The 23440-nt window shown below is 47.5% G+C and overlaps 5 protein-coding genes across 5 annotated transcripts; 3 read left to right on the top strand and 2 right to left on the bottom strand.

The window, feature by feature from the left end:
• Positions 1-139: 139 nt before the first annotated feature.
• LOC4332164 (probable E3 ubiquitin-protein ligase ARI2) lies at positions 140-4316 on the bottom strand. The gene is made up of 7 exons (XM_015774289.3): positions 3886-4316; positions 3760-3792; positions 3352-3628; positions 2261-2741; positions 1001-1549; positions 755-936; positions 140-668 (listed from the first exon to the last, which is right to left on the bottom strand). Exons 1-7 carry the CDS (start codon positions 4057-4059, stop codon positions 526-528), a joined length of 1839 nt encoding a protein of 612 aa, XP_015629775.1. The 5' UTR covers positions 4060-4316; the 3' UTR covers positions 140-525.
• A 4037-nt stretch (positions 4317-8353) lies between these two features.
• Positions 8354-11016, top strand: LOC107277087 (serine/threonine receptor-like kinase NFP). Its single transcript, XM_015774288.3, has one exon. The coding sequence runs from the start codon at positions 8493-8495 to the stop codon at positions 10365-10367; it is 1875 nt and encodes a 624-aa protein (XP_015629774.1). The 5' UTR covers positions 8354-8492; the 3' UTR covers positions 10368-11016.
• A 296-nt stretch (positions 11017-11312) lies between these two features.
• On the top strand, positions 11313-12641 carry LOC4332163 (pathogenesis-related thaumatin-like protein 3.5). The gene is made up of 2 exons (XM_015774510.3): positions 11313-11608; positions 11692-12641. Exons 1-2 carry the CDS (start codon positions 11569-11571, stop codon positions 12447-12449), a joined length of 798 nt encoding a protein of 265 aa, XP_015629996.1. The 5' UTR covers positions 11313-11568; the 3' UTR covers positions 12450-12641.
• A 329-nt stretch (positions 12642-12970) lies between these two features.
• Positions 12971-13918, top strand: LOC107280275 (mitochondrial import inner membrane translocase subunit TIM23-3-like). The gene is made up of 3 exons (XM_066308218.1): positions 12971-12999; positions 13246-13648; positions 13782-13918. The coding sequence occupies exons 1-2, from the start codon at positions 12971-12973 to the stop codon at positions 13634-13636; spliced, it is 420 nt and encodes a 139-aa protein (XP_066164315.1). The 3' UTR covers positions 13637-13648; positions 13782-13918.
• A 1762-nt stretch (positions 13919-15680) lies between these two features.
• LOC4332162 (calcium uniporter protein 4, mitochondrial) lies at positions 15681-17225 on the bottom strand. Its single transcript, XM_015773811.3, has 2 exons — positions 16543-17225; positions 15681-16438 (listed from the first exon to the last, which is right to left on the bottom strand). The coding sequence occupies exons 1-2, from the start codon at positions 17080-17082 to the stop codon at positions 15926-15928; spliced, it is 1053 nt and encodes a 350-aa protein (XP_015629297.1). The 5' UTR covers positions 17083-17225; the 3' UTR covers positions 15681-15925.
• Positions 17226-23440: the final 6215 nt, after the last annotated feature.

Raw genomic sequence — 23440 nt, 5'->3', positions numbered from 1 at the left:
GGAATTCAGACATTCCCAGAATCCCAGCAATGAATGCTTGGATATATGTCAACCAAAACTGACCTAGAGATCAGCTGCCTTCTGGCCACAAAATAGGTTTGACGGATAAGATGAGCCCATAAGCTCGGCCAAGAATATGTCGCGACTCAATTAGTTTGTTTCTATTAATTTCCAGGTGCTACGCATCCGCAGGCACTTCCAATATGCTTCATACATTACCTTGCATGTTTGCAAAAGGACATTTCAAAATTTTATCTTCCAAAATGCCATCGTCTTGCCCGAGGGGTAGATTTAGCATTATAAGAGCTATGCAACGTGCACATTGCACATTGCCACCAATTCTTGTCATGATTTACAAGAGAATAAGTGAACGCTACCCTATTGTTGGTATTATAGCCCCCCGTTTAAACTTGCCATGTCGACACTCTAACGCAACAAAAAAGAGCAGAGTTTTCCTTTATGTAGCTGAAGAAGCCCGGGTCAGCTGTACACTTGCAACGGAATGTGCTGTAAGTTATTTAAGTTTCATATCTTGTCTGCCACTTCAGCTGGCACATTGAGGTCAAAAAGGGCAGCCCCACCATGGGCATCATTTCTTTCTCGCTTGTGAGGCCGCCCATTGTTATTAGAACTTGAGCCAAGTTGCCGCTTTCCAAAAATAGATGAACCTACAGGGCATGTTGAAATATGCATCAGCTATCAGAAACATATAAATTGAAGCTGCAATAGAAATGAAAGGTGTCAATATAAGTACCAGATAAACCAGGCTGACTCTTGTGTTCATCTTGACTGTATTTAATTGGTTGCAAACCTTGTTCAGAAGAATCCCAACAAACATTGAGCTCTGAGGCCCTGTCAAGGCCCTTGGATTTGTATGGAGCAATATTATGAGGCGTACGCAGTGGATACAACAAATCATTCTCAATGCACTGATACCTGCAAGGTAATATAGTTAGAACAGTAATTTACAGACACTACCAAACTTTTGTTGAGCTCTTACATTTGCTTGCAGAGTCTATCAACCACATTGGAAAGATTGATGACATGCTTCATTGTATCCATAACCTCATCATCACTAAAATTTTGAAAATCCCTCTCAAGGAAACCAGATAGTCTTTCAACGTTGAATTCTAATTGTTGTTGTTGGTCCTCAAATAGGTTTTGCTTTAGTTCTCTTTCATCAGAAGTCATCTCATCCTTGAAAATCTCATCACCAAACATGTAGAATGCAAAAGGATAAGAATATGAAAGAACCCGCCTTGACCTGAAAAGTCTGTTTAATCCATTTATCACCCAAGAGTAATCTTTTATCTTGGAATCCTTGTTTTCAGAAATGGAAATCTTCCCCTGGATGTCGCCCTTAAGCTTTGCTTCCTGCTTAAGAGAATCAGTGTGAGCTTTGTATCTGTTGTGGTAGTGCATGTACCGATAAAGGTTTCTCCTAGCTTGCTCTGTCTTCTTTGACTGATCTTCAGTGAATCGACCACAACTGTGGCCACTAATACTTGACCATGTGTGATCTCTGCCAGTAGCACCACCGCATAACCAGCTACATTCAAAAGCATCAAATCAGAATAAATTTAAACTAAATTTTCAGTGAAAATGAAATTTCTGTCAAAACACATTCACCACATGATACTTCAAAATTGTTGTTTTGGGTTTTGACAATCATCTAACACCATGTCCTTCACTGATGCAAGTTGCAAACACGTTAAAATAGTTTGAATTTTACAAGCTCTTGGTGTGATGACTTGTGTTACTGAAGGAGAAGAAGCTACTAGAGAGATGTCAATGTAACACCAGTTCAAGTAATCAAGTGAGTGAACTGCCTAAATAGGTTCAAGCTTATACAAAAACATCAACCATCCCATATAATCAAGGTTAAACTGTTTAAGTCATAGAATTTCAGAAACTACCATTAGCCTGTCAACCATATCATATTGCAATACTGAAGAAAGTATCATATTGAATAAGCTCTCTAGTTCAGGAATGCATTCAACTTATCAGCTAGCCAGGTGGTGGAACCTGTGAGTTCATTAATGAAAAAAATCATGTTGGATGGTACACTGAAGCTTACTCAAAGCAGGAAGTTTAAGAAAAAAAAGGTTGAAATGCTTTGAGTTTGTTTGTATGAACAAATATATATCTACTAGAAAAAGGCATGGATATATGCTAATAGTAGTATATCATTATCTACCAGCAAATGGGAACCAGTAAACATGCAAAAATGTAGAAGTTGAAGCAGCATAATAACCATTACCAGAATGCTTGCCCACATATACATGCAACCAGATTGCAGCCACCGTTCTTCTCAACAGGTTTGTGGCACTTGGGACAGGGCTTAGTATTTACTGTTATCCAATTCACGGTCTCTGACTCGTCACGGCATTTCTTGATCCAGAGCTCCCACATCACACAGGAACATGGTGAATGTGCTTCTGAGGAGCAATTAAAACAAAACTGGCGTCCACATGTACATTCCACCTCACAGTGAATATCACCTTTGACGCGTATAGCATTTCCACAATGCGGTGTGCTTGGGCACCACTTGACTGTATCATTGTCCTCAATATAAGATTCCAACAAGAACCTTTCAAAGCGCTCTGCAATATCTGGCCGCTTTGCATTTACTAGCTTACGAACTATTGCTTCGTCACAGATAGTATTGCACTTCAGAGCCATGCACTTGATACGGCGGCTTTGTCCCTCATTTATCTTCACAATGAAATATCCTGTCCAGCCTGGAAGGGGGCAGGAATACACAAATTAGTAGCTAGCTACCCAGGAAATAAATCATCATACAGCAAAAGGATTAATCCACAAAATGTCATATACTCTTCTATGGCAACACCTATAAACTGAGGTCAAGACAGTTAGTCGACATAGAATTAAGATAGGTGCAAAGACTAAGGATAAGTTGAAGCATGTGATAGTTTTATAAGCATAAATGACTATTCATACAATTATAAAGTGATAAGGCACCATCCTATCCCAGAAAATAAAGAACACACCATTCCCATAGTTTAGTTTCATGCATTTAGTAGACAAAAGGTGCTTGCTAAAAGAAGCTGTTATGTCACATCATTTCCTTTGTAGCATGAGGGTAGTAAGACGTTAGCCAATACGACAACTTCCACATACCTAACAGATTAGTAACTACTAGTGGATGAATTTCAGACTGTTGTTTAGCATTGAGGTCAAAAGGTGGGGCATTGACCCAATGGCTTTGCTACGGAAAGTGCATTTGCATTTACATGATCAATCTACCAGCATATCCAAGCAAATAACTAGCACATACGCAAAGGTGAAAACTTCATAGTATTTCCTTTTCCCCAAACGGTTGTTGCTTACATTCATTGCAGTAGTTGTGGCCGCAGTCCATCTTGGAGGCGTCCGAGAGGGGCACATCGTCATAGCAAACATTGCAGGTTACCTCCGTTGAGGAGGGCGAGCCGGGATTATTAGCAGGTTGGAGAGGGATACCAGCCTCCGAGAAGAGCCTGTCCCTCCCCTTCTGATCAAGCAGCTCGAAAATCCTTTCGACATCCCACCTGTAGTGGATGAGCAGCGTCCGCGCGTGGTGCTCTCTCAACCCTAGCAACTCCATCACCTTCCTAAGATCCTCCCTCTGCAAAATCCCAAACAAACCAAACAAAATTTTACCAAGGCAAGGAAAGGGAAAAGGCTTCAATCTCAGGAAAATCGCGTCCACCCCCCGGAAATCGAATGCGAAGAGATCCTCTCTAGTCGCGGAATCACCTGCGCCGCCAAGAGGGATTCCTTGGTGATCACCTGCAATCGAAGGAACCCATCAACAACCGAAGCGATTGGGACTCGGACAACAAATACGACGAGGATAAAACGATGGATAGTGGGGGGGCATACGGAGGTGGAGGACCAATGGCAATCCTCGTCGCGTTCGTCCTCCAGCACCTGGAGGACGGACTCCTCCAAGGCGTCGTCCTCCTGATCGCTCAGGTAGCAGTCATCGTCATCGTCCTCCTGCTCCAATTCCGACGAGGACGCCGTCGGGGAGACCTCCTCGGCGTCGGTCACCATCTAGGGGGGGGCGATCGGATCAGCCCCAAATCAAACCCCCACCGGCGACGCAGCTCGCGGCAAACCGGGGCTTCCCCGGGTCGGGGGAATCGGCGGCGCCTGCGGGAGGGGCACCGGGAGGGGCAATCGCGGCGCGGGGCGGCGGGCGATTGGGGGCGGCGGCGGCGGCGGAGAAGCTCGCAGTCGCGGAAGGGGAAGTGAGGGAGGGGAAACGGAGGGGAGGCGGTGGTGGTGCGGCCGGAAAGAGGGACTGGTTTGCGGTGCTTTGCTGAGGAGGAGGGGCGTAAATAGAAAATTGCCGCGATGTTGTGTGACCTGCTAGATTCCGTTGGATTTTCGCTTGCGTTTTTGCATCGTAAAAGCACTCTTCACCCTTCCGATTCCGATGTGCTAAACATCCGCCATCACGAAGTACGAACGAAAATTGGAACCTCTGTGCAAATGTGTGAAGCATTGAGATACGACTCCCTCACATTTTTTTTTCTCGAGTTTGCGCTGAATACACAAGTGATGATGGTAAGCAATTGTGTACAACATATTTGTTTAAGCTGGACTAACAACATTTTCTTAGAGAAGTAGTTGTGTTATTTCCATACCCTATATCTCATTGAAATTGGGATGTTGGGGCGAGTGGAGGATGCAAAATCAAAGATGTCGACGGAGATGACATGTGGTATGGTGTTGAGTGTTGTAGCGGCATCAGCCATATATCCATGACTATACCGTCTCTATGCAAGGGATCTCTCCTTCCCTTCCAACATCCACATCGATGATGTTCTCTACCGACAACGCCAGATCTTGCATGACCACATTCTTCTTCCCTCCAACCCCAAGGAGTCCTTGTTGCCATCGGAAGCAACAGTCATCCCAAGGAACAATCTGTCCCTACCAAACCCTAGCAGAAGCAAAAATCCACCTCCACAACCACAGATTTCCATTGTCATTAATAAACTCTTGGTCACCCAACCTCCACCCTCCTACTAATAGGCCCATCAAAGCCTTCTGCAAACAGAATCAACCCTCCCCCCCAACTAAAAGCCTGAGAAATCCTCTCGCCCCACCAAGAAAAACAGAAAAACAGGGACAAGGCCAAGGTCAAGAAGCATCGTTGCTCCGAGCACATTGATCTTGACTGGGAGACGTGCACCAAAACCGAGGTTGCCATCATTCGACACTAGCACCGATAGATAGAATGTTGTCAAGCTACTCCTCTGTGGAGGCGATGTCTAGATGATCGACGACAAGAAAGTCTCATGAGATTTTGAATATGTGAATTCCACCAAGGTTAAGAAGAGGGCCAGATTAGTCACAAAGATCCGAAGGGACAGAGAGAAGTAGAAGGATAACGGGAAAGAAGCAACCTCATCAGCGAGAGTACTCTTCATGCTCTATAGTTCATCTTCTTATTGCTTAATCTGCCAGACCTTGGATCATGAAAACCCACTCACCTATTTGCTTTTACTTGTAGAAAGTTCATTTTTATATAGAAATGTAGTATAGCACGCCTCTAGTGATATTGAGCTCAAAAAAAGAAGAACGTTGGTGACAACTCCCTTCATCATATGTAGATGGTAGCAAAATAAAAAGGCAAAGTTGAGGTTTTTAATCTTTTCCTTCTAGAGAATGGACATGAGTTAACATCACTATAAATTATAAATTAGAGAACTTACTTCAAAACTATAGTATAAATCCCCTAGAATATGGAACAATATGAAACAACGATGTATGTATGGACCGACATAAAAGTAGAGGTCAAGTTCACATGGTATACACAATGCACTAGCCAAAAGAACAATATTATAATCATTGGATACATTTTAACTACAGCGATTTCACGTAGAATGTTGGATATTGAAATATAATTTGTTGCTTGTGTATTCCTAGCATTTTCTCTAATTATGTGTATGATGTATGTTTATTGCAGTGGAAACGTTGATGCTAGTATTAGATATGGGGTGAAAGAATTAGATTGTACCATTCAAACTCTGAAAAGGTAAAAATGTGATAATTAATCAATAACTATGCTTAGATGATAAATATATTTTCTTTAACATAAACTTTGCAGATCTAGATTAATTGAGTAAGAATCAAAAAACAAAGATACAATGTATTTTCATTGAAATACCACAAATAGAGTACTAGAAGAGTGGATTAGGATAGGATTCCCTAACGGTGACTTTAGAATGGATTGAAGCCAATAATCACATGTTGGCGATATTGTCATTGATCTGAAATTAAAGCAATCCGATTCATCTTATCTTGTACATCTATCATGTTTTGGCTAATGCCCGCTAGATATTCAGACTATTGATATCTTGCCTTTCTAGAGTTATAAGCATTGTGTTTGAAAATGACAACTTGCTAGGTCATTTAAAAGTTTTTTCTGTAGATGGGTATTGCATGATTGATTTAATTTGTTTGCCCTGTCATGTACTAAAATTCATATGGGTAGTTTGCATAATTTTAGCTGTCACCGTTGGCATTTGGAAGACCGTTTCCCATAAGAATTAATAATGGACTGAATGGTAAAGGATGTCTTTGTGAGCTCATTTCGACCATTTTTGTAGGTACCTTGATGGAGTATTTCTCATACAGGATGAACAATATGATGCTTGTCATTCAATTTTGCTTTTTTTGTTGATCTATAGGGTTGTGATTGCAAATTTACACGTGAAATGTAGTTTGAATTAAAAATAATTCATTCGTCGCGAATAAATGAGATGATGTTTTAGGGTCCAATTAATATATCTAATTTATTACATAGCTAAACATTATTATATCCTTAAAAAGAAGGATAAGAAAAGTGGTCTAAATATGGTTGAATAAAATATCTCCTAATAAATGCTAAGAGCCGACGTTGAGCCATTGTTATACTTAGCAACTATATTTTTCTTTCCTCTCATCTCTTTCTTCCACGACACTAAATTTAAATTTACTTGCACGGTAATAAAGAGAGTCCACTAATAAAGAACGTTGTACATGTTCTTAGGCCTTAGCTCTCTGCTTTAGATTTTTGAGGGCCAACTTGATGTCAATATGGGCCATATATGTTAAAAATGCCCTACCAAGAGAAAGCGATAAACATTAAGAGAATAGTGATCCAATAATATGTTAGGAAATATATTGATAGAGCCCTTTTTTTGAACTTTCAGCGAGTATTTCCCTACGCTCTATGGGCCGGGACGGGTGAGAAGTGAGAATGAGCGTAATAGGATGGGAATATTATTGGAGCCATGGAGAGTATTTCCTACCGTGGTCATGACAGAGAGAATTTGAGCTGCATCGCACTGCGGTGGGTTGCTGTCGTCTGGTGGTCTATACTCCATGAATGAAGTACTGTAAATCCCATGATGAAGGTTCTAGGTGTTAGGGCATGTACAACGGTCTTTATTAGTAGTCTCTCTCTATTGCCATGCAAGTAAATTTGATGACATGGAAGAAAGAGAAAGGAGTATGGTTGTTAGGGCATGTACAATGGTCTTTATTAGCGGTCTCTCTTCGTTGTCATGCAAGCATATTTGATGACATGGAAGAGAGAGGAAGAAGGAAAGAGAAAGATGGTTGCTACGCATGACAACGGCATAGAGTCGACTCTTAGCATTTATTAGGAAATTTTTCGTTGCATCGAGTCTAACAAAGGAAAGATGACTAGTAAAAAAGTATTTTGGTACATTAATGATTAGAGATCATATTGTTTTAACTATTGTAATATGGTAGCCTCTAATTGACGTAGAGACCATACCGGTCTCTACCTTTGTACTTGCCCTTATGTAGGACAACGGCTCAGAGTCGACTCTTAGCATTTATTAGAGCAAATTTTTTTGCATGGTGGTGAAAGGAAGGAAAGAAGAGTAAAAAAATTTATTTGAATACATTAATGATTAGAGACCATATTGTTTCTATCTGTTGTAGGATGCTAATATCTAGATAACGTAGAGTTTATATCTGACTATATATCTTTGTACATGCCCTTATTCCGCTCCGGCTGCAACATCATTACCTTCCTTACATAATCCATATTTCTTTCTGTTGATAACGATGCCCTTGTGTTGTTATCTGACGGGAAAACCTCCAATCAGATGGCTGATGGCGGCAGACCGGTTCCGTTGTTCCGGCTGCAAAACGGCCGCTCATGAAAGCTCCGTTCACAAGATACAAGCAGGCCGACGCCCTCACAATAATTTTCTGATCAAATGATGCGTACTATTGTGAACTAATCTAATCAGGCGTGATGCAGACACAGAAGGAATGGCATCTGAGCCGCGAGGAGGGACTTTCACGACCGAATCAAAAGCAGCAGAGCCGCGACAACAGACGCACCGGCGTTTGACCCGAACAAAAACCCCACGCTGCACGTTAACTCCACTGAAAAACCGAGCTCTCTCACTCCTCACAACTAGTACGTTCACAAGCACCGTGACAGCCAGCTCCAAATGGAACACAAGGGTTTGTGCATCCTCGCCGTCGTCATCGCCTTCCAGCTCGCCGGCGGGGAGGCCGTCACCGATGCCACTGCCCGGGCACGTCGCTTCGCCTGTAACGTGTCGGCGCCGTGCGACACGTTCGTCGTGTACCGGACGCAGTCGCCGGGGTTCCTCGACCTCGGCAACATCTCGGACCTGTTCGGCGTGAGCCGGGCGCTGATCGCCAGCGCCAACAAGCTGACCACCGAGGACGGGGTGCTCCTGCCGGGGCAGCCGCTGCTCGTGCCGGTCAAGTGCGGCTGCACGGGCGCGCGCTCCTTCGCCAACGTCACGTACCCCATCCGGCCTCGCGACACCTTCTTCGGGCTCGCCGTCACCGCGTTCGAGAACCTCACCGACTTCGTCCTCGTCGAGGAGCTCAACCCGGCGGCGGAGGCGACCAGGCTGGAGCCGTGGCAGGAGGTCGTCGTGCCGCTCTTCTGCCGGTGCCCGACGCGGGAGGAGCTCAGCGCCGGGTCACGGCTCCTCGTCACCTACGTGTGGCAGCCCGGGGACGACGTGTCCGTGGTGAGCGCGCTGATGAACGCCTCCGCTGCCAACATCGCCGCGTCGAACGGCGTCGCGGGCAACTCCACCTTCGCGACGGGGCAGCCCGTGCTGATCCCGGTGTCGCAGCCGCCGCGTTTTCCTCCGCTGACCTACGGTGCCATCGCCGCCGATCCCGGAGCGGGCAAGCACCGCCACGGCATCATCGTGGCGACGAGCATCGCGGGGTCTTTCGTCGCGTGCGCCGTGCTGTGCACGGCGATCTTGGCGTACCGGAGGTACCGCAAGAAGGCGCCGGTGCCAAAGCACGTCAGCCCGAAGCTTTCTTGGACCAAGAGCCTGAACAGATTCGACAGCAATAGCTCCATTGCTCGCATGATCAATGGAGGGGACAAGCTGCTCACCAGCGTGTCGCAGTTCATCGACAAACCGATCATCTTTAGAGAGGAGGAAATCATGGAAGCGACGATGAACTTGGACGAACAGTGCAAGCTCGGCAGCTCGTATTACCGCGCGAACCTTGAAAGGGAGGTGTTCGCGGTGAAGCCGGCGAAAGGCAACGTTGCCGGGGAGCTGAGGATGATGCAGATGGTGAACCACGCCAACCTGACCAAGCTGGCCGGCATATCCATCGGCGCGGACGGCGACTACGCCTTCCTCGTGTACGAGTTCGCCGAGAAGGGCTCGCTTGACAAGTGGCTGTACCAGAAGCCGCCGTGCTCGCAGCCGTCGTCGAGCTCCGTGGCAACTCTGTCGTGGGACCAGAGGCTGGGCATCGCGCTGGACGTCGCGAACGGCTTGCTCTACCTGCACGAGCACACGCAGCCGAGCATGGTGCACGGCGACGTCCGTGCCCGGAACATCCTCCTCACCGCGGGCTTCAGGGCGAAGCTGTCCAACTTCTCCCTGGCCAAGCCGGCCGCCATGGTCGACGCGGCGGCGACGAGCAGCGACGTGTTCGCGTTCGGGCTGCTCCTCCTCGAGCTCCTCTCCGGGAGGAGGGCGGTGGAGGCGCGCGTCGGGGTGGAGATCGGCATGCTGCGGACGGAGATCCGCACCGTGCTGGACGCCGGCGGGGACAAGAGGGCGGCGAAGCTGAGGAAGTGGATGGACCCGACCCTCGGCGGTGAGTACGGCGTGGACGCGGCGCTCAGCTTGGCCGGCATGGCGAGGGCGTGCACCGAGGAGGACGCGGCGCGGCGGCCCAAGATGGCCGAGATCGCGTTCAGCCTCTCGGTGCTCGGACAGCCGCTGTCCGTCTCCGACGCGTTCGAGAGGCTATGGCAGCCCAGCTCGGAGGACAGCATCGGGATTGGGAACGAGGTGGCAGCTAGATAGATCAAAACACAGCAATGGGTATGTATAACACTGTTGGGTAGTGTTTGGTTGCAAGGTTTGGGATGGAATGCGATGGGACGAACCCACTTTTAAATAGGTTTGGTTTAGGGGTGAGCGGGATGGGTTGGTCCCTAAATAGAATAACTCTTAAATCCGGGACCAACCGATCCGGCAAAATCGAGCGGACGAACTCGTCCCACCTGAGATGGGCGCACGGCATGAGTCCCGTTGCTACTTTGCTCCTCGCATCAGTCACCTGGGGATGCTCGACGAGAGCACGTCGGGCTCGAGCGACAGCAGGCGGCTCAGTGACGGCGGCAGTGAAGTTTGGCGGTAGGGAGGGCGGCGGCGGTGGATCCGAAGGCCGGGGACTCGGCAGCGGCGGCAGATCCGGAGGCAAAGCACGACTAGCCATAGCACGCAGAAATAAAGGAGACCCAATAAGGGGCTCAATCGCGGACCAGTAAGACCCATGAACCAGCTAGACCAAAAGACAATGCCCTTACATATATCCCTGTCACGAGGACAATTATGTAAAATCATTAGCACACCAAAATTTAAAGGTTGTAAACCTATAAATAGATCTCAAATAATGTGTAATAGGAGATCCAATTTTAGAGAGAAACTAATATACTATTTATTATTTTCCTTTCCACTTAAAATGAAGCTTGACTTTGGTACAAGCGTTTGTCCTTCGATAACAGTGTGTCATGGCCCATATATATATATCTGGGCCTTAAAAATAAACTTGCGTTTGTACGAACTCAAATGTGATTCAATCCTTTGTCCAAGCATGCACTTTACATTGCTATCGACTTTTCATCTGCTACGGAATTGTTGCCACCAATCCACCTCCACAGCTCCACTACCTCCACTCCACCGATCAATCTGAGCCACTACGCCTATATTTAGGCGTGAATGGCAGAAGTTGGGCACGCGACGTCCGGCGCTGCTCGTGCCTTCCTCCGAATTCTCAACAAACTCCGCCATGTTCTCTCCAGTTCCCACCTAATATCTGAGGATATCACCAACGTCCATATAAACAAGATAATCACCGGGCAAATTACTGTTGCTGCTAGTTCACCATTTGCGCATTTCCTCTTCTATTACCCGCATTGTTCAACTGCCATTTCTCTCCTCAATTCCAAAAAAAAAACACATATTCATTTTTTTTCTCATTCGAGCTAAACCATTTCAATCCATGGAATTCGGACGAACTCCAGCCCTTCAAATCATCGTTGGTAAGTCTGAGAAACTTTCAGGTTAACTTTAGGCTGTTAGCATACATCTTCTTTATTCTTCAACAATGCGTGTCTCAATGCAGGGGTCCTATGGTCGCAGCTGCAGTTCGGCGCTGAGGCAGTCGGCACGACGGTCTTCACGCTGCGCAACAACTGCACCTACACCGTCTGGCCGGCCACCTTGTCCGGCAACACCGCGGTGGCCGTCGGGGGCGGCGGGTTCGAGCTGTCGCCCGGCGCCAACGTCTCGTTCCCGGCCCCGGCTGGTTGGTCCGGCCGCTTGTGGGCGCGCACGGACTGTGCACCCTCCGGCACCGCGTCCCTCGCCTGCGTCACGGGGGACTGCGGCGGCGCCGTGAGCTGCTCCCTCGGCGGCGCGCCGCCTGTCACCCTCGCCGAGTTCACGCTGGGCGGCACCGACGGGAAGGACTTCTACGACGTGAGCCTGGTGGACGGGTACAACGTCGGCATCGGCGTGGCGGCGACGGGCGCCAGGGTGAACCGCTCGACGTGCGGGTACGCCGGGTGCGTCGGCGACGTGAACGCGCTGTGCCCCGCGGAGCTGCAGGTGGCGGGGAAGGAGAACGACCAGCAGTCCGGGGCGGCGGCGACGACGACGGTGGCGTGCCGGAGCGCGTGCGAGGCGTTCGGGACGGCGGAGTACTGCTGCACGGGGGCGCACGGCGGGCCGGACAGCTGCGGGCCGACGAGGTACTCGCGGCTGTTCAAGGCGGCGTGCCCGGCGGCGTACAGCTACGCGTACGACGACCCCACCAGCACGTTCACGTGCGGCACCGGCGCGCAGTACGTCATCACCTTCTGCCCCGCGCAGCAGCAGTGATGATCACCGCAACAGACCTCAGGATTTCTGATTAGGCCATCCATCTCCGGTGATTCAAGTCCCTCTCTTTTTTTTCTCTTACCTTTGCTTCGTAGTAGTAGCCTAGTAGGTCGTGAATGACTGAATGCAAATTGTATCCTCTGTTTCGTTTTTAGGGATTTGCACTAAAAAATGGGTTGATCAGCGCTGATCTCTCTATTGTAGTACTGTGTAGTTGCATGGAGCCATTTTTTAGTTGCGAAAATCAAGCCACCATCCCCGTGACAAAGCGGGGGTTTAGTGGGGGCATGGAATCTTGGGCCTCGTAGGCTGATGGTTCGCCAACCAGGCCGACCGACCAAGTTACGCAATCACGGCCCAGCCTGTTAAGGAACAGAGTGGCTAGGTAGCGGGTAGCGAAGGAATAAGTTCACCGGAGGTCCCTCAACTTAACAGCGAGATTTTCTGAGATCCCTTAACCAAAAAACCAGAAATCTTCACCCCTAAACTATACAAAACCGTCTAATTTAGGTCCCAAGGCAATGGCTGGTTTTGATGACGTGGCATCCTAGTCAGCAAAAATAATAAAATAAATATGTGGGGGCCCACCTGTCAGTGAGAGAAAATGATGTGGGCCCCACCTCTCTTTTTTCTTTTCTTTTTCTCTTCTGTTCTCAACTTCTCAGCTCTCACGCGACGGCGGGATCGGCGGCTGGTGCCCATCTCTACCCATCTAGAGCCGCGGCGGGCGAGCGGGCGAGCGGCGACCTCGCTGTCGCCAGCCACGCCGCCTCCACGGTGCCGTGCACCTCCTCAGCGCGACACCGGCGGAGGATGCGGAGGAGCGGCCCACCCGCCGCCCGCCGCAGGCCGAGCGCAGGGAGTCCGCCAAGCTGCGCATCAACCGCGCCCTCAACCAGAGCGGCCCTGTCGGCCGCGCCTTCGGCAGCCGGTTCGGCATCGTTGCGATGCTCTTCACCAGGACCGAGAGTTTCATTCGCGACCAGTGCGACGTCGCCGACGACTGGGTCAACACCGTCGCCGCGGGGGCCAGCGCCGGGGCGCTCTACCGCATCGCGTCCGGCCCAAGGTCGATGATTGTCGCCGGCATCCTCGGCGGAGTCCTGTCCGGCGCCGCCGTCGCGGGGAAGCCGATGCTTCAGAGATTCGCACCGAAGCTATCCGCCAGATTGGACTATTTACTTTGAGTAAAATTTCAGGTTAATTACTACTCAGCGTTGTGCGCGCCTGGAGATGTTTTTATTCGTAGTATCTAGCAAATCTGATCTCAATTAATTCATAGTTTGTAACTGTTCATATTAATGGACAAACAAACACCACCGCCCGCCGCAGGCCCGCCCGAGGTGGACTGGTCCTTGAGGACGCGCTTCACGACGCGTGACGCCACGTTGGCCGTGTCGGCCGCGCCGCCCCTGCCACCGTCGTCGCAGCCGAGCGCCTGGAGCACCTGCCTCTGCGTCGCGCCCCGCGCGCCGCCCGCAGCCGAGCACCAGGGAGATGTGGACGACGAGGGCGGACACGGCCGTGTTCCCGGTCCCCGCGGCGGCGAGGACGCGCCACGCGAGCGGTAGGCAGAAGGCGCGCTGTGCCGCGGCCAGCTGCTACCGCCGGCGCCCCTTCTCCTGCCGCTCCTCTCCCCCACCGCCACGTCGCGCGCCGCTACTCTCCGCCGTCGAGCTCGCCATCATGCCGGCCGTCTCTCTCTCCCTCTCCCACTGCCGCCGCCGCCCCAGCTCTGCCGCCGGCCACCTCACGCGGAGTCTGCCGCTGCGCCTGCTCGAGAGAAAGAGAGAAGGGAAGAGAAAAAAAAAAGGAAAGAAAGGAGAGATGTGGGGTCTACACCATTTTCTCTCACTTACATGTGGGCCCCACATAATTATTATTTTTATTTTTTGCTGACTAGGATGCCATGTCAACAAAATCGGGTGCACATACTGCCATGGGACTTCTTTGCACGGTTTGAGTAAGTTTAGGGGTGAAGATTTCTGGTTTTATGGTTGAGGGATGTAAAAAATTCTCGCTGTTAAGTTGAGGGACCTCCAGTGAACTTATTCCGGTAGCGAATTAGCGACCCTGATCGTGGCCCGTCAGGGAACCTGATTACGGGCCCAGCCTATGAAGAAATTGGATCGCTATAGTGCTTGTGGGCCGTAAACACTTCTTAGTTACAGAAATGCTATTTCCTATACCAATATACCATCGGGATGGGATACATTTTGTCAACCTTTCCCATCCAAAGAGGAACGAGGCTGAGCGCCTGAGCCGTGAGGAGGAGGTGGCCGTCGGTGACTCCGGCGCAGGCTGGGGAAGAAGACCTGCTCGGCGAGAGGAGGGCGCGGCCGTCGGCGACATGGTTGCCGGATTGTCGCCTAGTGCTCGAGCACCGCTGCTCGCCGTCCACGGCACCGCCGTTAACGCCCACCTTCGGCTCCATCCGCGTGGCCAGCCGGTGCGCCCCAACTCCGTCGCCGGCCATGTGGCCGTTGGCGACGTGGTCGCCGGATTGTCGCCTGGAGCTCCAGCACCGCCGCCCGCCATCCACGGTGCCGCCATTAACGCCCATCCCCGGCTCCATCCGCGTGGCCGGCCGGTGCGCCCTCCGCCGGCGTCCCAACTCCGTCGCGGGCCTTCTTCGGTCGTCGCCTTCGTCGCCGGCCGTCGATCCCGCTGCTAAGTCCGGGCCTTTATTCTATCCATCTGCTGCTTCGAGAGAGCAAAGAGACAAGATGTGGTGCAAAGAGCTTATTGACTTGGTCATGGCTGACTGTTGAGTGTGGTAGAATCATCTTCTACGTGATAAGAATCGCATGATACCTGATAGGTATCATCTTCTACGTGGTAAAAATCACCTGATATCTGATAGGTATCATTTTCTAGGTTGTAAGAATCGCATGATACTTGTTAGTATCATCTGATACCTCACACGTATCACTTGATACGTTGTAGAATCGCATGATACCTGGTAAGGGGTATCAGGACATGATACATCACAAGCATCACCCACCACGTGGTAAAAATCGCATATCATCTGATACCTCGTAAGTATCATCTGATATGTGGTAGAAACGCACCTGTCCTGATACCTACCCGGTTTCATCTCGTTTTTGAACGTGATACCGGTATATAGCAGCCCTCCTTAGTTAACATGTAGATTTCTGAAGAAAATGTAGCGCAAATCACACATGAGTGGAAACTTAAACTATTGTTGAATCTAAAATTGAACGCTTGAGATTTATCCGTGTTATCTGGAGAAAAAATTTTACTTAGTGATTCAACCAATTTTTCAGATTTCTGACCGAATAAATGGCTGCTGGTACAGCTGGACATCATGGACTCACCCGAGTCCCGGATCGTCCACGTCTCAAACTACGTGGAGTACAGTATTACTGTACTACTCCTAGCTGGCAACTACGCACGCGCTCGACGTCACACCTAATTAGCCACACCAAAAAAAAAAAAACACCCTGCTGCTGCTGCTAATGAACGTGCGTGACGTGCTGCTGCCTCAACACGATGGCGTCGCGCGCCGCGACGCCGTACCGTGCTCCTCCTCCCACCTGCTCCTTCAGCGCCTCGTACCGGGCGACGTCGAAGCTGCGCGCCCGCATGAGGCGTCGCTGCCTGGACGCGAGGCGGCTGCGGTAGAAGCCCTCGAAGGACGGCTCCGTGGAGGTGCGCATGAAGAAGGCGTATCCGGACATGAAGTAGAGCGACGTGACGTAGAAGCAGACGGGCTCCATGACGTCCCACGAGAGCTCCCAGAAGGTGAGCCGCATGAACCCCAGCGTCTGCGCCGCCAGGAGGCCCAGCCCGCACCACAGCTCCCGCCGCACCTGCGCCGCCGCCGCCGCGTCGATGCCCGCCTTCTCCTCCTCCATCGCCCGCAGCTCCTCCTCCTCCTCCCGTTTCTTCCGCACTTCGACGACGCTTGCTGCAGCTCGCGTCGCGTGTGCCGTCGCCGGTATCATGCTCCCGATCGCTTTCGCTATCTGCACGACAACGGAGACACGTTAGTGTGGGACGTAATTTGCAGGTGTTCGATCATGGATTGTGTGTTTGTGTTTCGTGAGTGCGTAACGAAAGACGTACGTACCATGTCGGGGCGGAGGAAGACGGCGTCGCCGAGGACGATGACGACGCCGGAGTCGTCGAGCGCGCGGGCGAGCCTGCGTCCTCCCTCGGCGCCGCCGGCAATGTCGACGCAGAGCGCGGCGAATTCCGACCCGGACACGACGCTCTGGGCGTTGGACCTCAGCCTCGCCCGCGCGACCTCCATCTCCGCCGCACGCGCCACCTTCCTCGCCTCCTCCACCGTCACGCCCACCCCCTCCTCCTCCGGTGGCCGCGTCACGGCCGTCGTAGGCGGGACCAGCCCGTCGAGGCGGAGCCGGTTGAACAGCTGGTCGCCGACGGGGAGGGCGGGGAAGCAATGGGCGGGAAGCGGAACGGACGCCGTGGTGTACCGGATGGTTCCCGGTCTGGGCCGCAGGTACGCGAGCGTCGGGCAGTCGTCAACCGCCGGCAACGGCCGCCGCGCCGGAGGTTTTGGAGCCGCAGCCGCCGGACAAGCGGCGGCGGCGTTCGCGTTCTTCCCCGCCCATATGCCGCGTGCTAGTGTTCGTCGGAACGCCATTTTCTTCGCCTCTCCGAGCAGGCAACCAAAATATTTTGCAGATTTTGTGTTGTGTACGTACTCGTGTTACGTGACAGAGATGAGAGATGGCGGCAACTGCTGGTTGGTTGGTTTGGAGTTGGCCGATGAATCGACACGATTTTGACGAGGAGTGAACGGCAGCCGCGGGTCGGTATTTATATTGGGCTCACCGGTGACGCGGCGGATAGGGGTCGTTAGCTCCAGCGGCGCGCCAGAAATTAAATTAAATTAATTAAGGGGCGTGTAACACGGCGCACGTTATTATTAATCTGACCTCGACGCGACGATGCGTCCAGGCAAAACTGTACGCTGGATTTGGAGAGACCTTCTCAACGATTGACTCGTCGTGGGAAATGCTACACGTACGTACCGACTAATTTGGATGTCGATGACACGTACATGTTTGGAGATTTTACCGGGTCCGTCGGGGCCGTACAGGAATGTGGACGAGGACGACCTGGTTGAAGCAACACGCCCTTGTGCAAAGGAAACCAACGAACTGAACATGTCAAGGAAATCAACTCGCTACTTAGCTTCGAATTGATTTTAACCCATTTTTTTTCTCAAATATATATAAACACATACACTCGTGTACGGATGTACGGATAAGAGCATTCCCAGCAGCTCATCTAAATTTCATCCTCCATACTCCTATTTGGATGGCCATCCAAAAAGATTCATATTACATCCTACATATACCAACATCCTATATTTTACTAATATTTTTCAACTACCACACATTTTTACTCCTATTTTTCTCACCTTTCACCACTTAAAAAATAATCTTGGGAAGTGGGTGGTTGAGGATGGAGTGAGGAGAGAGAACCTCCATATTTGGCTTGGGAAGAGCTAAGTTTGGAGGACCTCAAAAAATAGAGTATGTGATGGAGACTCTGTTGGAGCACTGTTTTTCTTCTCCATACTTCAAATATCGGATGGATGACTAGATAGAGGAGCTGCTGGGATGATCTAAGTTGATTTTGTGATACTTGATGATCGATTAATCAGTCAGTATTTCGATGCTCGTCGAATGTAGTCAAATGATCGATTATGTAGCTTTTTCCTGGGCAGAACTTGTGCCAAATGTGCGCAGAGCAAGCGGCTGCTGACCTAACCGAGATAAGACCACAAGGTGTTTTCCATGTCTATCCTTGATGAGAAGCCTGGAAGAGGTGCATATGTCCAAGAGTCGTGTTCTGGAGTACTGAACATATATCCCCATGACCTCATCGCTTAGCTAGTTCACAAGTCAAACAAGTTGTTCGATTGGCGATTGCTAACGGCTGATCGAGCTGACAGACATTGGATAGGCATGGCAATTTTATTATTTAACCTTCGAACAGTTATGCTAGCAGATATATCTATTTAGTACTGTAATGCTTACTGGTTTAGTACATGTGGGCAAAAAGAACAGGAAAATATGAACTACGGTTCCTTATCAGATCACATTGAGCGCGTAGGCTGACGTTGAAATTTTAGCCATTTTCATGTTATTGCTATTTTCAACACTACCAACTTTAATTTCGGCAATGCCAATTTCAGTAAGGTAACAAAATTCAAACAAGTTTTAGTGTCTGCTTAGATTTTAGCCAAAATAAACCTTACCAAATTTTGGCAATTTGGCAATATTGCCAAGTTTTGACAGTATTTCTTATTTATTTACTAGAGTTGGTAAGAAATTAAATGGATGTATATATTTGACAACTTTACCAAAAAAAAAGGCATTAATTTGAACAAGCCCCTAGATAATAACCTATCACATCCTACCATGCAAAAATTTAGTAATTTTCTAGAATCTTCTTCACATAGCTTCATAGAAAAATATCTGGGAAGGGAAATAAACTAAACAACAACTACTTAGTGTCGACGGGGGATACCCGTAAACCGGATATATAGGGTATTGGGGTCCGTTGGCACGAGGATCTATGTAATACGACATCAAACAAACAAAAGACAATGATTATACTGGTTCAGACCCCTTAGTAGGTAATAGCCCTAATCAAGTTGATATGGGATTATATGATGGAAACCACGGATTACAAAAGGAATAGCAGAACTCGATGATACCGACGATACCGTAGTCGAGTAGGTCCAACTAGATCTCCCGGCGACTTGGCTCCTATGCGCTCCGGCTTCGTAGGCTGTGGTGGGTGTGTTGGCGGTGAGATTCGATGCCTTAGGTCCTGCCCAGGGGGTCCCTTTTATACCGCGGGTCAGTTGATCTCCAAGTAGGACTCGGAGATATCGGACCTCTCACGATATGGTAAAGACCCAGTCTTTGTCTGAGCAGAACTCTTTCCATCCGTAGATACCATATCTATCACGTGATAGATTTCCTTAATGTATACGGGAACTATCTGTATACGCGCGGGTATACCGTATTAGTATACAACGTATATCCAAGGATAGAGGGTATACCTTATCCGTAACCCTGACACTTAGCGTTATCAAATCTTACCACTACTTAATGTTGCCAAATCTTAGTATTGCCAAAAACTTTGTAGGATTGAAAATAGTAGTAAACTAAACATGCCCTTCATATGTGCAACATACTCCCCCTCATTATAAGAAAAATGTTGTTTTAGGTATTAACATAGTCTTTAAGATACAAATTTTTATTACTACTCCATCCGTTTATATTATAAGATGTCTCGACCCTTTTTCTAGTTAAACTTTTTAAGTTTGATCAATTTTATAGAAAAATACTAACATCTATAATATCAAATAAATTTAGCTAAATCTAGCACTAAATATATATTGATAATATGTTTGTTTTGTGCTAAAAATATCGCTATGTTTTTCCTTTAAACTTGGTCGGTCAAACTTCTTTAAGTTTGACTAGAAAAAAAATCAAAGCGTGATATGATATGAAACATATATGAATAATTTATATTGCACCTTATTTTAAAATTTGATGAACTAGCAGTGTTATGAAAAAAAAAACTTTTCACCACCAATCTACATATATGATTTTTTATATATCCAAATAAATATTTAAAAGGTACTAATGTTCAAAGTTCCAAAGATTTTACTGCATAACAATGTAATTCATGACCAGCATTCAACAACTGAGGGCTTAAGTTCATTTCAGATTATTTACCGGATTATTGAAACTGATTGTTTGCTCCAAGTTTCAAAAATATACGTTTTCTAAAAAGAAAATTCTACTTTAGACTTAATTTTATTTATTAAAATATTTAATTTAGTCTCATAAGCAAGTAGATAATTCAAATCAACAATACCAACAATATGTTTTAAATTGAACCTAAGTCTATGATGATAGACTCCTACGACTTTCACAATTTCCTTTTTACTTGAGACTTTCACATTTTCGATGTTCAAACAAAAGGTAAACCATAGCAACCTTGAAGTTGGCCTAAACTACCGTGGCAAATTTGCCGATACACGCTAGGAGGGTATTATATGTGTATGAGGATTTTATGTTTTTTTTCTCGATTACATGGAAGATGCATTCATACACACCACTCTTATGTACCCGTGATTGCATTCTCTATTGTACGCTAAAAAGACAGATTAACAACATCTCCTTAGTTACTAAAATTCTATTCTAAGTACATCGGCCTGTACGTAATGTTCACTAGAATTTGAACCCTAAAAGGTGGAGTCACGCTCACGCACCCATGACTCATTGATCACACAACTAGTGCTTCTGTGGATTTTATGTATTCTGGTTTTGATATTTTCCATTTGTACCTAAAAGAATGTAGTTTTATCATTCAAAAGACAAATCAGTAGATGGAAAGTAAATGACTTAGACATTATTAAATGAGGAGAGGTGCTTTGTAAGATGGGGAGAAAATTGAATAGGATGGTTTGGAAGCAAAATATTACCTTGTACTAATTGTTTTCTTCAATGAAATTTTAATGTTAGAATTGTATTCTTGTAGTGACGGAGGAGTATTTGTAAGTTCTACTGATATATAACTCGTATATATATCTCGTATGTGGTACAACTCCCAATCATTTCAAAATGTAATTTTGAAGTTTCCATATTGTGCGATACACAACTAAATTACATTCTTTTTTAGCATAACGAAAATGTGCACACACAATTATACACGAGAAATAGATTATTGGCACACACAACGAAAATGTTTTTTCGAGTCAAGTATGAAAACAAAAAACAATTATAAAAATATGTAGCTTAATTAACTGGTTAGGTTTCTTTTGTTAAAACTTATCCAGTTTAATTAATTTATAGGCACGATATGGATATTTAGATTTGCAACTAATTATTCTTTCACTGATAGACGACGTATGTATTTCAGAGGTGTTAATTTATAGGAGTAGGTTGTATTGTATGCATATTGATAGAAGTGAGTGCGCGTCTTTTGTGAGTGTCTATGATTTTTACTTTTTAAAGAACCAAATAGAAAACGATGAAGGAGTATAAGTCGAGTGTGATCTAAGACATATCAGTTGACGATGAAAAAGGTTGTCATAAAATACGTTTAAAACAAAATGTCCGATTCGCAGTTAACCGACCCCTGGTACCACAGAATTTGTGACCCTTCACATTGCCAAGGCTCAAGAAATAAAAGGTGATCTTTCAAAAAGAAATAAAAGGTGGCTAAAACAAATGTCTGACTCTTCATTCGAAACTAAAAAATCGTTGACTAGTAGTAGCTCTTTGCACCGGATCTAGCCTAACAGAATTTGACCCTTCAAATTAGCAAGGCTCACCTTAATCCTCTTGCGATAATCCATCATGAATTCATGATTACGAAGCGCACCTTTGTATTTTAAATTTCAGAATTGTTACAGCCTCCTCTGCATTGATCAGGCTGTTGACAAATGTAAAGCTGGAGCCATGGCAAGTTGCTGCAGATGCGCGCGCACATCAGAAAAATTTGCTAAGAAACCACACACTCCTCCAGTGGAAGCATAGGCAGCCAGCACTGCGCGTCTTTGCCTGATGCAAAGTTAGGCAGCACAAAGCAAGCAATGCTGATGATCTTGCGGTGGATTCGCCCTCCGGAGAGATGACTTCGCTTCCACAACTCCCGGAACATATCCCACCCAACCGTTACATTAGCTGATACTGATTCCACTGACAAGTGAAGTGACAACATGCGGGCAGCCACCACCAAATTAAAACTGTTCGATTGTTCATCATCCATTCCTGGCTGCTTGCTTGCTAGCTGCTGCCGATCCATTGTCGTGTCCTTCTCAAATTCACAAGTTGTGTCATTCGATCAGAATTGCTCGTGTGACGCATGCGTATCCCTTCAAAGACGGCTCTCACTGTCCACAAGATTAGATCCTTGTTGCCTAGGCAGGCAGGCATGCGAGCGGTGAACATGGATTGGGGAGGCTAGTTGAATGAATCCCCAGTCTATTGGACGTTTCCATGCATGCGCAAGAATCCCAATAATTCGGGGAATTTTCTCACCGGCCGGAACGGACTCCGTGTCACGCTGCAATTGCGCCGAAAGGCTCTTTCCAGTTTTTCTCGCTGCATTTCGTAGGGGCTTAGTATAATCGATTGCGAAGGTGGATTCCACGAAGCGAGCTGAGGTAGCTATAGCTAGTGGGATCTTTGATTAATCCACAGGCCACTAGCAAAGCGATCGATCGATCGATTGAGCTTGTTGAGCCCTTGCTACGAACATATGCGACGAGACACTTGCTCATATATGCTTTCTGATTCTTCTCCTAGCTCTTGAGGATCTATTAGGCCGCCACCACCGGGATCTGGGACATGTGCTGATGCTTATTCCGATACTACTTCGGAAGTCGTCGCACTGGTTGCCGTTCTCCCGTTGCTTGGAAATCAACTCACTAAATGGAACCTTAAAATTTGGGACAAGTTGGGGGTAGATATACTGTGGAGGGATCGGAATACATGGCCTTCATGTTGATCAGATGTGTTTGCAGCCGTAGCATGCAGTAGCATATATATTCCAGATTCTGAAACCGACCGGGAACTTAGCAATTTAGTACTAGCATGTTATTATAACAAGACGATCACTGTGCATGGCGTGTCTGGACTGATTCGTACTGAAAAATTGATAGCACAAATAACGTGGATAGAACATCATGAGGAATACAGATCCATTTTTGTTAGGTTGCATTTCACTAACCAATTTAGTAAAACATGCTGCACAAATGGTTATTTCGTCTGTCCCATAAAAAAAATAGGATGTGACACATCCTAATACTATAAATCTGAACAAACATATCATGTATTAGGTTTGTGTTTTTATGAGACAGGAAATATTGCTAGCCTACTCTATATTGGGCAAAACTCCCGACCCAGCGACTCCTTCCACTGCCTCGCTCCTGACCCCTCGTTTCCTCTCTCCGCTACCTTGCC

The sequence above is a fragment of the Oryza sativa genome, chromosome 3 (assembly GCF_034140825.1).
Source record: "Oryza sativa Japonica Group chromosome 3, ASM3414082v1".
Taxonomy (NCBI): Eukaryota; Viridiplantae; Streptophyta; class Magnoliopsida; order Poales; family Poaceae; genus Oryza; species Oryza sativa.
Note: the sequence above shows the minus strand (reverse complement) of the source record. Positions and strands in the feature narration are given on the sequence as shown.

What these genes read in the sequence shown, in the direction of transcription:
- LOC4332164 (XM_015774289.3), bottom strand. Translation starts at nt 4,059, where the DNA reads ATGGTGACCGACGCCGAGGAGGTCTCCCCGACGGCGTCCTCGTCGGAA. An exon ending in GCCATTGGTCCTCCACCTCC is followed by an intron (nt 3,793 to 3,885) that starts GTATGCCCCCCC and finishes CTTCGATTGCAG; the next exon opens with GTGATCACCAAGGAATCCCT. An exon ending in GAGTCAGCCTGGTTTATCTG is followed by an intron (nt 669 to 754) that starts GTACTTATATTG and finishes CATGCCCTGTAG; the next exon opens with GTTCATCTATTTTTGGAAAG.
- LOC107277087 (XM_015774288.3), top strand. Translation starts at nt 8,493, where the DNA reads ATGGAACACAAGGGTTTGTGCATCCTCGCCGTCGTCATCGCCTTCCAG.
- LOC4332163 (XM_015774510.3), top strand. Translation starts at nt 11,569, where the DNA reads ATGGAATTCGGACGAACTCCAGCCCTTCAAATCATCGTTG. An exon ending in AGCCCTTCAAATCATCGTTG is followed by an intron (nt 11,609 to 11,691) that starts GTAAGTCTGAGA and finishes GTCTCAATGCAG; the next exon opens with GGGTCCTATGGTCGCAGCTG.
- LOC107280275 (XM_066308218.1), top strand. Translation starts at nt 12,971, where the DNA reads ATGGCTGGTTTTGATGACGTGGCATCCTA. An exon ending in TTTGATGACGTGGCATCCTA is followed by an intron (nt 13,000 to 13,245) that starts GTCAGCAAAAAT and finishes GCACCTCCTCAG; the next exon opens with CGCGACACCGGCGGAGGATG.
- LOC4332162 (XM_015773811.3), bottom strand. Translation starts at nt 17,082, where the DNA reads ATGGCGTTCCGACGAACACTAGCACGCGGCATATGGGCGGGGAAGAAC. An exon ending in TCTTCCTCCGCCCCGACATG is followed by an intron (nt 16,439 to 16,542) that starts GTACGTACGTCT and finishes GTTGTCGTGCAG; the next exon opens with ATAGCGAAAGCGATCGGGAG.